This window comes from Ipomoea triloba, chromosome 8 (genome assembly GCF_003576645.1).
Source record: "Ipomoea triloba cultivar NCNSP0323 chromosome 8, ASM357664v1".
Taxonomy (NCBI): Eukaryota; Viridiplantae; Streptophyta; class Magnoliopsida; order Solanales; family Convolvulaceae; genus Ipomoea; species Ipomoea triloba.
In genome coordinates, this window is record NC_044923.1 from 5,230,210 (window position 1) to 5,245,493 (window position 15,284).

General features: G+C 36.3%; 2 protein-coding genes across 2 annotated transcripts; one reads left to right on the plus strand and one right to left on the minus strand.

Moving 5' to 3' along the window:
* The first annotated feature begins 1,094 nt into the window (after nt 1–1,094).
* On the plus strand, nt 1,095–5,889 carry LOC116027272 (probable rhamnogalacturonate lyase B). The gene is made up of 15 exons (XM_031268791.1): nt 1,095–1,163; nt 1,278–1,399; nt 1,950–2,009; nt 2,098–2,217; nt 2,308–2,427; nt 2,556–2,697; nt 2,884–3,054; nt 3,154–3,309; nt 3,523–3,629; nt 3,731–3,821; nt 4,032–4,173; nt 4,276–4,435; nt 4,831–4,947; nt 5,197–5,323; nt 5,626–5,889. The coding sequence occupies exons 1-15, from the start codon at nt 1,122–1,124 to the stop codon at nt 5,872–5,874; spliced, it is 1,926 nt and encodes a 641-aa protein (XP_031124651.1). The 5' UTR covers nt 1,095–1,121; the 3' UTR covers nt 5,875–5,889.
* LOC116027271 (pre-mRNA-splicing factor ATP-dependent RNA helicase DEAH10-like) lies at nt 5,837–11,605 on the minus strand. The gene is made up of 12 exons (XM_031268790.1): nt 11,283–11,605; nt 11,083–11,129; nt 10,765–10,845; nt 9,625–9,841; nt 9,086–9,503; nt 8,481–8,684; nt 8,216–8,376; nt 7,686–7,871; nt 7,225–7,456; nt 6,871–7,070; nt 6,371–6,505; nt 5,837–6,280 (listed from the first exon to the last, which is right to left on the minus strand). The coding sequence occupies exons 1-12, from the start codon at nt 11,354–11,356 to the stop codon at nt 6,097–6,099; spliced, it is 2,139 nt and encodes a 712-aa protein (XP_031124650.1). The 5' UTR covers nt 11,357–11,605; the 3' UTR covers nt 5,837–6,096.
* Nucleotides 11,606–15,284: the final 3,679 nt, after the last annotated feature.

The window sequence follows — 15,284 nt, forward strand, 5'->3', positions numbered from 1 at the left end:
AAATAAATACGGAGTAATTTAAAACAAATAAGAAAAGAAAGTTGCCAAGCACCTTGTGTTCAGATGACATGTAGTGATCACGCATATAGGAGGTCATGAGATCTAGCTTCCGTGGAGGCGTTGGTGACTCTTGGATTAGTATATGTGGGTGGATCCTCATACACAATTCTTATGATAATTAAGGCAATCTCAGTCAAGTTAGTCAGACAACACTCTTGGATTAGTATATGTGGGTGGATTCTCATACACAATTAGGGCAATCCCAGTCAAGTTAGTCAGACAACATAATTGGGACAATCCTAGTTAAGTTAGTCAGATCCTCGTACACAATTCTTATGACAATCCCAGTGAAGTACAGTTGGCTTGGTAACTATAAAGTTCTAAACGCATGGCAAATACTTTCTTGTCATTCTAAACTTGCCTCCTCTATATGGGCATGAGAGTATGGGAGTTTTATTTGCATGTGGAAGAAAAGATAAAAAAGATTTCCCTTTTGTCTCTTTGTCAACATGGTGATGTGAGGTTATTACAATTCCCAGAGGAAAGTAGTACTGTTATTATGTCAATGTCAACAAAAGGTTGAGGAAACCATTTCTCAAAATTCTGAAATAATAGAGGGATATATGCATGAAATGTTGGCAATTAATTTAATCTTTTGCTTATGTCCATGGCAACATGTGCTCTAAATCTCTAATCAAACTTATAAAGTTAGGAACTTCAGGTGTGGTTGACTGAAAGAGACTCATCCATTCTTATAATTAAAGGTCATGTTCGATCCTTGACTTTGGATATGGAGTAACCTTAAATCGGATTAGTCACTGTATTCGATGGTGAAAATCCTGGGCTACACTTTTATTGACAGGATGGCAAAACTAGCTTTTCCTTAAAGAAATCATGCTTGGCTGACACTTCAAGGCTAATAACACATTATATATATATCAAGAAACCCCTTCTGCTTTCTCCATCCACATTGAAGGGAAGTCCAAAAGGTAAACCCCTTTGCTCCTTTGTTTTTGTTTTTCATATAAACTACTGGTGAACTATACTGATCAAAGTATATTTATTGACAATGAGTTTTTGGCTTTTGGAGATCACAGACTCATAACCTTAAAAGCATCAAAATGTCAACTGCTGCTGTGCAACTTATTCAACAAGATGATCAAGTATGTTCCATTTAGTCTTACTGCATGTCCACAAATCAGTGATGTGAAAACTGTTTAAAAAGTTTCATTTTTCTTAAAATTATAGGATAAAATTGTTAATGTTATTTGTTGCAGGTGGTGGTAGATAATGGTATATTTCAGCTCAGGCTGACAAATCCTGGTGGAACAATTGTTGGAATTCAATATGGTGGAATTGACAATTTACTTGAGCTTAGTAATCCAAGCTTGAATGGAGGGTTTGTTCCATTTCACATCTTAAAAAAAGAAAATTAAATAAATAACCTTTTGTTTCATCAAGATAGCTACACAACCAGCACGAGTAGCTCAGTTGGTTTTTGGGTGGCAGATTGTGGGTAAGGACGCAAGGTCGAGCCCTGACAGTCACAGTGGGAAGTTTCATCCTCTTACGAGGGTAGCTCATTGTGGACAGGTCCTCCCACCCCCCTGACAACCGCAGTGTGGAAGTTTCACCCTCTTACGGGGGTGGCTCCTTGTGGACAAGTCCTCCTACCTAATCGATTGTTGAATCACTATGAGACATCCCTCCACAATTCTGTTCGGCCGGAATGTGAGGGGCCTTAGGGCGAGTTTTTTTTTTTTGTTTTTGTTTTTTTTTTTTTTTTACAACTGACCCTATTACATTGTAGTATCTATTCATTTATACTTTCTCAACCTGTTGAAGCACAAAGAGTCAATATCGCCTTATGGCGAGTTATTTCGCCTTTGTGGGCAAGATAGCTATACAACTTAAAGAATATATTTGGGGTGATTAACCTCATCATACAGGTTCTGGGACTTAAACTGGAGTGAAGCTGGAAGCTCTGGAACAAGAGGAAAATTCGACACGTAAATCCTATTATATCATGCATAGATATGATCTAATCTTTTATAGTTAATTCTGAACTGAAAGGTGCATTTGGCTCTAACAATGAAGGATTGAAGGAACTAGTTTTCAAGTCATCACTTTCAGTGATGAAGTGGTAGAGCTTTCATTCACGCGAAAATGGGATCCCTCTTTGCAGGGAGAGCATTCACCATTAAGTATAGATAAGAGGTCTGATGGTTAAAGTTTTAAGTATAAATATAGTGATTGTTAGAGTCTATATTGTGTATGTAACAATGACCCTTTTATGGCTGTTCTTAGGTTCATAATTCTCCAAGGCTCCTCGGGCTTCTACTCTTATGCAATTTATGAACACACACAGGATATGCCAGCATTCAACCTCAATGAAACCAGGATAGCTTTCATGCTCAAAATTGAAAAGTAAAGTGATCTGTAGTTAATTAGGTTGTGTAATTGTGTTTGTTGAGCATAATATATACAATTTATGCGCGCAGTCTCAGTATCAGCTTAGCCTTTTAGTTGAGACAGAACATATTCGTCAATTTCAGGTTCCATTACATGGCCATGGCAGATGACAGGCAGAGATTCTTGCCCCTCCCCGAAGATCGCTTACCCCCAAGAGGCGAAGAATTAGCCTATCCAGAAGCGGTCCTGCTTGTTGATCCCGTTGAGCCAGAATTCAAAGGAGAAGTATTATTATTATTATTATTATTATTATATATCAACCCTTTTTTTTTAGTACGATTGACTCTGTTACAATGCACTATCTGTTCATAGCATTTATATATCAACCTTATTTTTTCCAAATCCAACAATGTGCTGCAGTGCTTAACTTGTGTGCTTGTTATGTTTTTTGGTCCCGGATTTCGTGATCAGGTTGATGACAAGTATCAATACTCGTGCGAGAATAAGGATGACAAAGTGCACGGGTTTATATGTTTCGACCCTCCAGTGGGGTTCTGGCAAATCACTCCCAGCAATGAGTTCAGGACTGGTGGACCTATTAAGCAGGATCTCACTTCCCATGTCAATCCAACAACTCTTGCAGTATGCTACTTTCCTAGGAATCTTGACCTTAAACTCAACAACCTTAACTATATATGTACTCTTGTTTTGTCTCCATGTTGATCAAACTGTCCCCTTCAGATGTTTGTGAGTACTCACTATGGGGGAGAGGATTTGGTGATCAAATTTGCACCAGGCGAGCCGTGGAAGAAAGTGTTCGGTCCTGTTTTCATCTATCTTAATTCTGTTGTGGACAGAGATGATGCCTATTCACTCTGGGATGATGCTAAGGAACAGGTATACATAGAAAACATTTACCAAACATCTATCGGCTAATTTACCAAACAATTTTCTACAATCAGCCAATATTATCAATTAATTATACCTTCTAACCCAATCAGCTAACAGCAATTTACCAAACAGGGCCAAAGTAAAGTTAGTTTAGTACTTTCATGGGTACAATGTTGATTTTTTTTTTTAATCACATTCTCATTGCCTGTACTGATTTAGATGAAGAATGAAGTTCAAAGTTGGCCTTACAGTTTCCCGGCTTCAGAAGATTTTCCACGCGCTGATCAACGAGGCGCCATAAGTGGGAGACTACTAGTTCAAGACAGGTATGTATATCTGTGTTGTCTTCTTATCTGCAATCATCATAAACCTTAACTATCAAATGAAAACTCGGTTTTTGTGTTGTTGAAAAATTATTGTCGCGAAGCTATATCAGTGAAGACTGTATATCAGCAGAGGGTGCTTATGTAGGGCTGGCTCCCCCTGGAGCCACTGGATCATTTCAAAAGGAAAACAAGGTAAAAATTTTGTTTATCTTAACTTTATGACTATAATAAACATGTATAGTAGCCAATGTGTTGGCCGTTGGGCAGAGGCCTGAAGGGCTAAGTCCAAGCGTCCAGGCGGTCCAGTACCCTACCTCTCAAAAATGTGGTAATATAAGGAAATAAAGTTGCGTCTTCGCTATAGATACTGAGAGTTTGTGTTGAGCAAACTTATATTATCAGGGCTATCAGTTCTGGACAAAAGCAGACAACGAAGGCGTTTTCATGATCAACAACATTCGCCCCGGGGACTATAATCTTTACGCTTGGGTCCCGGGCTTTGTTGGGGACTATAAGTGTGCAGAAGCCATTGAAATCACTGCAGGTTCTAGTCTCTCATCACAGCCTGCAAAAACTTTACAGTGTCTTTAACTTCGACCACATCAAATGAGTGGATTATGGAATGAGATTAATGCATTGTGTCCAGGTTGTGAAATTGATGTTGGTGATCTTGTGTACAACCCTCCAAGAAATGGCCCAACATTGTGGGAAATCGGCTGCCCCGATCGCACTGCTGCAGAGTTCTTCATCCCTGAACCTGATCCCATGTACATCAATAAGCTCTTAGTGAACCTCCCTGCAGAAAGGTAACATTTTCCTTCTTGGATTCTTTCTCCAAACACCTGTGTTACTGGTGTTCTCAATTGTTGAGAAAAAACGGGATCAAGAGATCAAGAACAGAAAAACGAAAAAAAGAAGAGTTTTGGTGGATAGGCTGAGAGCCTACATCTACTGAAGTGATGAGCTTTTTATTAATTGTGATGATAAAACCTTTAGAGACAACGGTACAATTACAAAATTACCCTTGTACTGTATCCCCCAACCCATTGAACGTGGTTTGGGTTTGAACCACGGAAACATGTGTTTTTGCTTCATTTGTTAGGCTTCAACACCTGTTATTTTCCAAGTAACATAGGAGACATACGCAACATCTATTAAAGGATTGTGTTGGCATTTAATGATGTTTTGTTTCTTTAAACAGGTTTAGACAATATGGACTGTGGGAGAGATATGCAGAGTTGTATCCAGATGGGGATTTGGTGTATACAGTTGGGACTAGTGACTACCAGAAAGATTGGTTTTATGCCCATGTGAATAGGTGCAAATATTTCATATTATTAGTTACATTGATATTATTTCGAGAATCTCTACTTCTTAACATTCCGTGTCATTTTGTACTAGGTACAATTGTGTATGTTATTTAAGTTGTACTGGATACTATTTTCTATAGTATCCGATGCAATCAAATATACTATACATAGTTGTACTTGGTACAAAAGACACTGACATTTTAGAAAAAAATCATTATATTATTCTATGGCATGTTATTTGTTTTTTGGCATTGCAGGAAAGTAGGCGACAATTCATTTAAAGCAACAACTTGGCAAGTAAAATTCAAACTAGACAGTGTTGATCAGACAGGAAACTACACCCTAAGAGTTGCACTTTCTTCTGCCACATTCTCTATTTTAGAGGTGTGATTTACATTTCATTTGCTAGTCTTTTCACTCTTGTAAAATAGAAAATGTTAGGGGTAACCCAGTCAAGTTGATCAGGTTGTTGACTTAATAACCATAAGGTTACAAGTTTGACTCCCAAGCGATCAGCTATAATTTACTGTCCTTTAACGGTTAAAGTCACAAAGTGGGATTTACCCGTGCATACCCTCGAGTAATAGTTGCGTGCTTTCCTCGTCACTCAACTTTCACAAAATGAACATCGTTAGATTTTTAAATGCGTTAATCTCTTTTAAGTTTTGCATAACACATTGGGGCAGGTGAGGATTAACGACCCAGAAGCGAGTCCACCTGAGTTCTCGAGTGGGTTAATCGGGAGCGACAACGCGATAGCAAGGCATGGCATTCATGGCCTCTACTATTTGTTCAACATTGAGATACAAAGTGGGAAGTTGCTACAAGGAGACAATAATGTGTACCTTACACAATCAAGGAATACAAGTGCCTTTCATGGTCTTATGTATGACTACATTCGTTTGGAGGGTCCTCCTACTCCCAATCCAATTTGATTGCATAGTTTCCAATCCAAATTTCATACAATAAGTCTGAATGTTTCAATCCTGTCTCTGTTTGTATCATCCTATGTATCAAATCTTAACTCTTTATCCCTCATTAAATGTACTAAAAAGATTGATAACATCGTTAATTTCCTTCTAAAACAAACGTTATACAAGTAATCCTATGATTTCCCCGAACAAAGAATTTTAAGAACTAAATTATCACTCGATCAGTCAGTCTTGCAAGGCATAGAAATGAGGAGCTAGCTCAGCTAACCACAAGTAATCGATTCTGGAGATGTTGCGAACGTAGGTATAGTTAGTCTGCACTAGTTCATTAAACACAATGCACTCGGGTTTCGCTCGAAACAGCACAGAAGACGGGTGGATTTGAACTGTGGAACCACTCGATAAAACCCTGCCAAACGAAGAGATAACGAAGTTTGAAGTAGTGTGTGAGTAACTAGGTTATACGATTCAGATGGGAAAATGAAGTCCAACGCAATACCTGTATGTACTGTCGGGCTGCTTCAGAGCTGCGTTCAGGAAAAATGAAGCGGCCAGGCATCTACGAAAGAGAAGCGTGTCTTCTCCACAGGAAGAGATCCGAAGACCCATTTGTTCAACGTTCCTGTGAATTTGACTGCAAAAGAACCAGAAGAAAGAAACAAAATCAAGAAAAAGCTAGACATGTATCGTGAAAACTATTCTGTTCTGAAACTACCACGATTGGATTCAATCTTTTAGTGTGGTTTGGTCTATGTACATTATAGCCCAGTTGAGTGACTTTGGCCCAATCTTAGAATATAACATAGTATCAGGGCCTATTCAGTCCACTTTGGTGGACTTTAGGGCTTCCGTTGGCCCGGTATAAGAGAGAACATATGAGTTTATAAGGTTATGAATTACACTAGCTAATTGATTGGATTAACTCTTTTACTGTGGTTTGGCCCATGTGCATCCAGTTAAATGGCCTCGGCCCAATCTTAGAATATAACAATAACAAACCTGTGAATGTCACGTGCATGTCTTAGGGAGCGGCTGTTAATGAAATTATCCTTGCCCCACTTTCTGAGATTCTTTTCAGCTTTAAGTTCACCGTTTGCGATCTTGCTCTTCTCAAAGAGCTCATTTGAAGCACGATATACACTAAGCAAGGTCAAATGATCTCCTTCGAGACTCGCAAAGCTTTTCAATGCATTTCGTGACTGCCCAAAATGAAGAGGAACTGTTCAGGTTTACACAGAAATAAACGAAGCTATGATGCGCAGATGACATGAAGTCCTCTCAAGAAATCAAAGAATTGATATTACTTGGTACAAGGACGCATCAAGAGGGTCGGGTAGGGTTTCGAAGGCATACCTCCTCCAACTTTTCACGAGGAGCATAAAAGATGGATTCGACCGAGAGCATTGCAACAGATATTAGCATTTCTTCCAAGCAGCCAAACTGACTGGCAAGAATGAGAGCCTTCGAATGCATGGGTTCTAATGGCAGCCTGGCCATTTGATGCCCGATAGGATCAGACAGTTCATTATTTTCTGTTATAGCACCCAATAAAAAGAGAGTCTCAAGTGATTTGACCAATGCCATCCTGTCATAATAAAGAACCAGTGAGGGAAGCAAAGCGAGATTCGTGATGATCGGGATGACCTGTTATTTTATTTTCTTATATTCTCAAAATTCGTTTTAATAAAAGAGAGCAAAAGGCGTATAGTATTTACCACTCATTCATCAAGTTTAAATAGAATAGACAATACAACCACCTTAAATAAAATTAGAAAACAAAGAGGCAGACACAACAGGTAATTTCTCGTAATCACCTTTTTGGTTTCTCGATGAAGTCAAAATCAACAATATTGTCAATCCCTAGAGCCTTGAGCTGCAACACAACATTCGAGAGATTGCATCTCTTGATTTCCGGAATCGTGGAATCATCAAGTTTCTCAAACTCACTTTCCGGATAAAGGCGGTAGCATTTTCCAGGTCCTTCACGGCCAGCACGCCCACTAATTAAAACCGAATTAAATCAAGACTTGGTTTGATTCAAAAGCGGGAAAGGAAAGTAAACCAATTTCCTAACACTAACTTTCGTGATTCCAGTTTAATACTTTGATACATTTTTTCATACCACTAGAACTCAAATCCAAACTGAAAACCCCGTGTATGTCAACCCACTTACTCACCAAAGACCTTATTCATGGAAAAGCTAGTGTGAACTTTAACAAAAGATTTTCTTCTTAAACTCGTAACCAACTTGCATAAATGGATATTAATGCTATACTCGACACAGGGCAGGGGGAACGACATGTGACAGAATTTCGCACAAACATTTTCACATTAAAAATCTTACCTTCTCTGTAGTGCTTGCGCTTTGGACGTTTTCACAACAATCAGCGAGTCAATTCCCATATCAGCATCATAGGTGCGTGCTTTCACCAGCCCGGGATCAATAACATACTTGATTCCAGGTATTGTCACTGATGTCTCGGCAATATTAGTTGCCAGTATCACCTATAAGACAAAGGGAAGCATATATAGAGCTGGCAAAAACATACAAGAAACTAAACACCCCTATTGCCATTTATGAGAAAAGTATAGCGTGGCAATAAACCAACCTTACGAAATCCAGCTGGTGCGGGCATAAAAGCTTTCATTTGCTTCTCAAAAGGAAGAGAAGAAAATATGGGGAAGGTTAAGAGCTTCCTATTGCCTTCAGGCAAATGTTGTAGGCGGTCATGAACAAGCCTCTCGACAGATTCAATCTCTTCTTGGCCAGTAAGGAAAACCAGTACATCTCCCGGGCCTTCCTCCAAATGGATCTAAAACACAAGGAAATGAAGTAATGACAAATTGTTACAATAGATTTTGAATTGGACAACACGAACATTATTAGATATACAACAATTAAAACATTTATGAAGAGATTAACGAGAACAAGAATCAATAACAATGGCAGAAAGTAAATAAAACAAGATTTACGTGATTCGGAAATGTGCTTACATCCACGGGAGCGGAGCTAAGCTGTTCTTTTATTAATTGTGATGGTGATGATCAAACATCCAGGGTTATAAGCATCATATTTATATGCAACCCTAAACATGTACATGTACTAAAATACCCATGTACTGTACCGTGCCCCTGACCCACTCCGCTCCGTTCCGTACATATGAGGCATACCCAACAAATGACATGAAATAGGCAAATAGAATTAGATAAACACCTGAAAGATAGTAATCAATGCTGCATCTATGTAATCCGTCTCCGGCTGATGGGTGTAAAATATATCTACGGGAAATTGTCGCCCCTGAACATGAACAGCTCTAGCACCACAGAAGTACTCAGAAAAAACTCGTGCATCCAGACTAGCAGACATGATGATCAGTTTCAATGGGGTATAGTTTTTGGCCCGACACTTTTTGAAGATACCATCAGAATGAGCATCCTGTTTATCCTCTAACAGCAGCTCATTCTTAGGCTTTGTACTACCAACACTTACCCCTTCATCGGCATTTTGTAACCTTGCTTTCTGTACATTCTTCAACAAGCCAAGTAAGACATCAGTGTGGACTGTTCTCTCGTGAGCCTCATCAACAATAATAACAGAATACTTGGAGAGGTATGGATCCAATAATGCTTCCCTGTAATCATATATATATTATAAAATTGTGTAAATGAATCAAATGCAATTATCAAGATAAATATTTGTTCTTCCCCGGATAGAACAGACTTTATATGCAACAACATCATATCTCATGTTACCTCAGAAGCAAACCATCAGTCATGTATTTGATCTTTGTTGAGTTGGAAGTTACATCCTCGAATCTAATGGCATATCCAACCCGTTGACCCAATTCAACACCGCATTCCTCAGCAACTCGTTTTGCAACAGTTATGGCTGCAACACGTCTTGGTTGAGTGACCCCAATAATTCCACCATCACGACAGAATCCCCCGTGATAAAGGTACTGAGGTAACTCTGAAACAATGTGGCCATTAAAAGTTAAAACATAAGCCAAAGAGACGAATAGCAGTTTGAAGCATGCTTTGTTATCTTCGAATGACATTTTATGAAATCTTAAAATTACAGGCTTTTAAATATCTTGAGCAATTAATGTACCCATTTTCTTTTGGAAATCATATACTAATAGGGAAATGGCAATTTTCATTCTTAAATGATAGGAAAATGGCACTTTTCGTCCCTCAATTATATTGTCACCCCTTTTAATCCCTCAATTGTCTGCAGCGTAGTTTTTAGGGTCCCCTTAATTGTTGCAAAGTGGCTTTTTTCGTCTCTAAATTTTGTTAAGGTTGAGTTTAAAAGTCACATTGTAGACAATTGAGAGACGAAAAAAAAAATCATTTTGCAACGAAAACCGGAGACGGCATTATTGAGGGATGAAAAGTGCTATTTCCCTATAACTCAAGGACAGAAAGTGTCATTTTCCCTATACTAATCCTTTGTTGTAATAGATTTAAGCAATAGCTTAAAGGCCCTTTGAAGGTTGTCCATGGCAACAAAGTGCTACTAGTTGAAAGTTTGGTCAATTTTTCAAACCCTAGAACAACATTTTTAAAATCATAGGTAAACGTTCGTGCCCCAAACCCTACAAACTTGTATTATGTGGAAATTGTCCTTGCCCCTGCCGTAACAGGAAAGCAATATGCACTCTATGCAAAATGAAATAATAGCAAAGGTTTTATAAAAAGAATAACACAACAGAAAATAAATGAACTTTATCTTCTGGTATAAAATAACATAAGGATGGAAACCACTTCTAGGAAACCCATAATCAATACAGTATCAAGTAAAGATTAAATTTTGTACAGTATGCAACAATTATTCGTCAAGAAATTTCAGTTAAAATGTATTTTCTCCAGTCCACAAGCACGAAAACTTACGTGTTGTCTTTCCACTACCAGTCTCTCCAACAATTATTAATGTGTTGTTGTTATGAACCTCCTTCACAAGTTGCTTTTCAACTAGGCAAAACAAACAAAAAACAATGAGTTAAGTACAATGTGCAGTTTCTACTCTATGTGTTGAGCATATAATATATAAACATAAATTTGCAATCCAACTGTCTTTTAGTTTAGATGTAGCATATGCTTCAATTCTATGATTTTGTAAAAAAACAAACAGTCCTTAAAAAAGCAGTATAGAACTCCAGCTCCTCAACAGACATCACTAAACAAATGCCACAGAAGAATAACAATTACCAGAAGCAATTGGTAAAGATTTTCTTTGTTTTTCAATCTTCTGCCGCCTGCAGACATTTACAGACAGTAAATAAAACATGTATATATATATATATATATATATATATATATATATATATATATATATATATATATAAAGCAGGAAAAGCAAAAAATTTGTATGAATTGATAGGCGAGCTTAATATTACTTAGAGACCTACCTGAGGAGGTCATCTTTTCCGTTAGCGAGTTGATCGTGCTGATTATTCTGTGCGGCATTAGCCATCGAAGGCATGTCTGTCTTTGAGCTTTTGTCGCGAACGGATTACAAAAGCAAAGGTATGAAATTCTCCGGAGAAGAGAGCCGAAGCTCACCGGAGAAAAGAGCTGGTATCCAGTCGCCGTCACAAGGGAAAGAGCTTTTTTTTCTTTTCCCTGTTACGCGACGGGGAGGCGCCGCCGGGGACCAAAGAACAATGGGGTCCTCGACGAAGTGGCAAAGTGACAGCCGAGATATCTTTTTCTTTTTTCTTCTTTCTTCTTTTTTTTTTCCGTTTTCTTTAACAGTTTGTTGTCTTTTAACCTTTTTTTAGCATCTTTTCCTAGGATTTACTAGCGGCCGCCGAAGTGCCTTGAGCTGTTGAGCACTTGAGCAGACTTGATGGTTACCTGAAGTATAGGTTTTTAGATATTACTGGAGTATCTTATCAATTTATTTTCAAAATTATAAGAAGATAAATCGAGTTTTTATTTTAATATTACTGACTCTGTTACAATGTAGTATCTGTTTATAATTACTTCTACAACTTACTGAAACACAAAGAGTCAACAATTGTATCTATCGAGGCGAGAACCCACCCCTTCCATGAGGGAGTATACACCGTGTGCCACTAGACCACAAGGTCTTTGACATAAATCGAGTTAATATAGTAATAATTAATTAGAAAAAAAAAAGTGAATACATATGTTATGAAACGGTAGAAAATAAGTCAAAATTTTGTGCTCTAGTGACACCCAGTTGTATTTTTATATGAAAGAGGATGGGGTTCAAGCCTCATGTGCTTAGTAGGTTGAAAAAGTAGTTATGAACAAATAATACATTTTAACAAAGTCAATCATACTAAAAACGGTAGAAAATAAACAAAAACACCATTAAATTATAAAAAGTTTCTATTGAATTTTTACACTCATAAAAACAATACAGTTATATTATATTTACCTAATTTTGCATGTAGACTTCCGTTTACTACTAACTTGGATGTCATGTTATATTAGGATGTGTTTGATAATCGAAAAAATGATTTTAGGAAATTATTTTTCAGGTATCTAGTGTTTGAATATGCCTGAAAAGTCAAGTAAATATAAAATTAGTTTTCGTTAACTTGAGAAAATGAGGTTGTTTTTGAGGAAAATGATTTTTGACGAAAGTCATTTTTCACATACCTTCCAACAATCACAACTAGGCACAACCTTCAGCCAAAATCACAACCTTCAGCTAAAATCACAACCTCTGCAAAATAGGTCTGATTTTAGACAAAAACCAATATTTTCTGGTTTCTACCGGAAATCCAAGGTTTTTTTTTTAAATATCATAAATAACATTATTATAAATATTTTATATTCTAAATAAAACAATTAAAATGTTTAATTCTACAATTCTACTCATTTTCCAAAACATGAACCAAATACACTAAAACAATTTTCCATAATGCAACCAAACAAGGAAAATGAAACTTTTTTTTTTTCGAAAATGACTCATTTTCCATAAAACTTTTTCCAAAAGTCATTTTCCTAGTTTCCAAACACACCATTATTTTATATTTCTATAATTTATTTTTTTAAAATTGAACTAGGGTGAGCGGTCAGGCATGGCTTCTCTTCGTCTATACTTGGATGAAGATAGGTGGCAAAGACGAATGTCGGTCTTGGTCTTTCTTATTTAATTTTTTAGTTTTAAATCTACAAATTTAATAAGAGCCGATAAATTTAGGCTCTTAACGGGAACAACAAAATGTTAGTGTAATTACTTTCTCAAATGAATGGTTCATATTAATTTCTGATTAAATATTTTAAAAGATTTTCTTATCTTACCCTTAATTATTATTGACTATTCTCTTAAATAGCCCCATGGCTCTGTTAATGTTTGGCACCGATGGAATCATTAACTTCGTACTTCCGTTAATGTTTGGCCCCCATGATATTGCCAAAATTCTCCCAGGTTGAGAAAGAGTGTTATAAATGTTTCATTAAAGTGAACTTGATATCTTCACTTAGTCAACCATCACTTAAAATTATTGTCATTAGCACAATTAGCCGCCGTCTTGGTGAAACTCATTGAGGTCACTATATTAATTATGACTATAAAACCTAAAATAGTTCGAGAGTTAGTTCATAAAATGAATTTTAGATAAATATGAATCTTATTTTATAAGAAATGGAATATGCAGATAATCAAATATAGGTCAGGTATGGAGTAAGAATCTTAAACTACTCGGTGTCACAAAATTTACAGTAACAAGGATTATATGTGCCTAAATTCCGTGAAACTCATGTTCTTAAGTTCCCTTGTGTACCGTTTCAATGAGATAAAGAAAAAAAAATGTGAATTCAAATAAAAAAAAAATTTAACGATTGGGATTTAGGCAATATTAATCCTTCCTTATTGTATAAAATTTCAAAAGTGTTACAGTATTTATACAATTTAAGCACTACAACTACACTGTCCTACTATGATTTGAACTGCAAAATTTGTAGTAGTATAGATTTTAGCATATTGTATATCTCATTATTATTTTTTTGGTAAATTCACGGGGTCTTTCTCCGTCCGTTTAATAGTCTAGGTACACCCACGTTCGCTCCAGGAGGCACGGGAGCTGGCCCAGGGGATTCCCGGGTTCTCCCGAAATTCTTCCCCACAAAGAGAGTTCACTTGCCACAAAAATACCATGGTCTAAAATACGATTTCACCAAAAAAGTATTTTGAATGACAAAAAATGTCTAAAATATTATAGTACTAAATTTAGAATTACCACCAAAGACAATAGATCTCCGCTAAAAATAACTCCTTAAATAATTGATTAAGTTCGCAAAATATATTTACTTTATTTAAAATAATTTGTGTCGCAGTTGTTACTATAAATGCCAGATTTTGATATGGATAAAATACCCTCACTCGAATTTGACTCCACTTTGTTATGCATAGAGATTTGAATTTGGGCATTGAAATTAGTGGCCGAGAAGGTTGAACATGATTATTGTATTTTAATGTCACGAGTTAAATTATTGCCAACATTTTATATTATGTGGTTTGTAAGTTATTACGCATGAACGGAATTATTAAATACATATATTCTCAAATAGTGGTTGAGAGTTTCATAACTAGGTAAATATAGGAGATTAGAATTTGAATGCATACGCAACACATATTTGAAATGAAAGTAAATGCAATTTATTTCGGTGCACTTGCCATAGGAAAAAATTAAATTATATTAAAACACAAATTTATGAATATTTGTAAATTATTGTTATATCTTTTTAGAAGATTTTGATTTTGATAGCAACAGTTATATTAATTCCATATAGATGAATTACACAACTTTGTATTTACAATTATTTCCAATATACCTTGACACAATTAGTTAAATATACCCCTCATTTTGATATATTTCTTTACATTGCTTTTAATACATCATATAATTATAAAAATAATAATTTAATATTGCATTTTATAATTATAAACAATTTAAATATTACATACATACTAAGTATAGTAATTTTCAAATTGTTACCATTTGTGCTCCAAGTTAATCATTATGATCCTTCAATTATCAAATTTTAACCACATATGGTCATTCCAGGAAGACCGCAATTGGTTAAATTTTAAAAGTTGAAGAACCACAATGGTAGACTTGGAGCACAGATGATAACAATTTAAAAGTCGAAGAATCACAATTGATAAATTTAAAAGTTTAGAACTAAACATGAGAACTTGAAGGAGTTATATGGCATTAACTTCTAACAAATTAATTAATACTCCGTAAATTATAATCTGAAAAACTAGAAAGGGATGGGAAAGGATTAGAAGAGGAGAAAGTAGGGCGAGGGCGGAATAATTGAGAAAGCAAAGGACCAAACTGCAAAATCGCCTTTAGACGAAGACCCAGGGACACTCTTCTTTGTGCGCAGCTGGGGTGTGATTTTGGTATAAAATCGCCTCTTCATCG

Excerpts from the sequence above, each read along its gene's own strand:
- LOC116027271 (XM_031268790.1), bottom strand. The coding sequence starts at position 11,356 with ATGCCTTCGATGGCTAATGCCGCACAGAATAATCAGCACGATCAACTC. Across the intron at positions 9,504-9,624 it reads ACTGATGGTTTGCTTCTGAG|GGAAGCATTATTGGATCCAT; the intron begins GTAACATGAGAT and ends ATATGATTACAG. Across the intron at positions 7,071-7,224 it reads CTCGTGAAAAGTTGGAGGAG|TCACGAAATGCATTGAAAAG; the intron begins GTATGCCTTCGA and ends CATTTTGGGCAG.
- LOC116027272 (XM_031268791.1), top strand. The coding sequence starts at position 1,122 with ATGTCAACTGCTGCTGTGCAACTTATTCAACAAGATGATCAA. Across the intron at positions 4,436-4,830 it reads GTGAACCTCCCTGCAGAAAG|GTTTAGACAATATGGACTGT; the intron begins GTAACATTTTCC and ends TTCTTTAAACAG. Across the intron at positions 5,324-5,625 it reads CCACATTCTCTATTTTAGAG|GTGAGGATTAACGACCCAGA; the intron begins GTGTGATTTACA and ends ACATTGGGGCAG.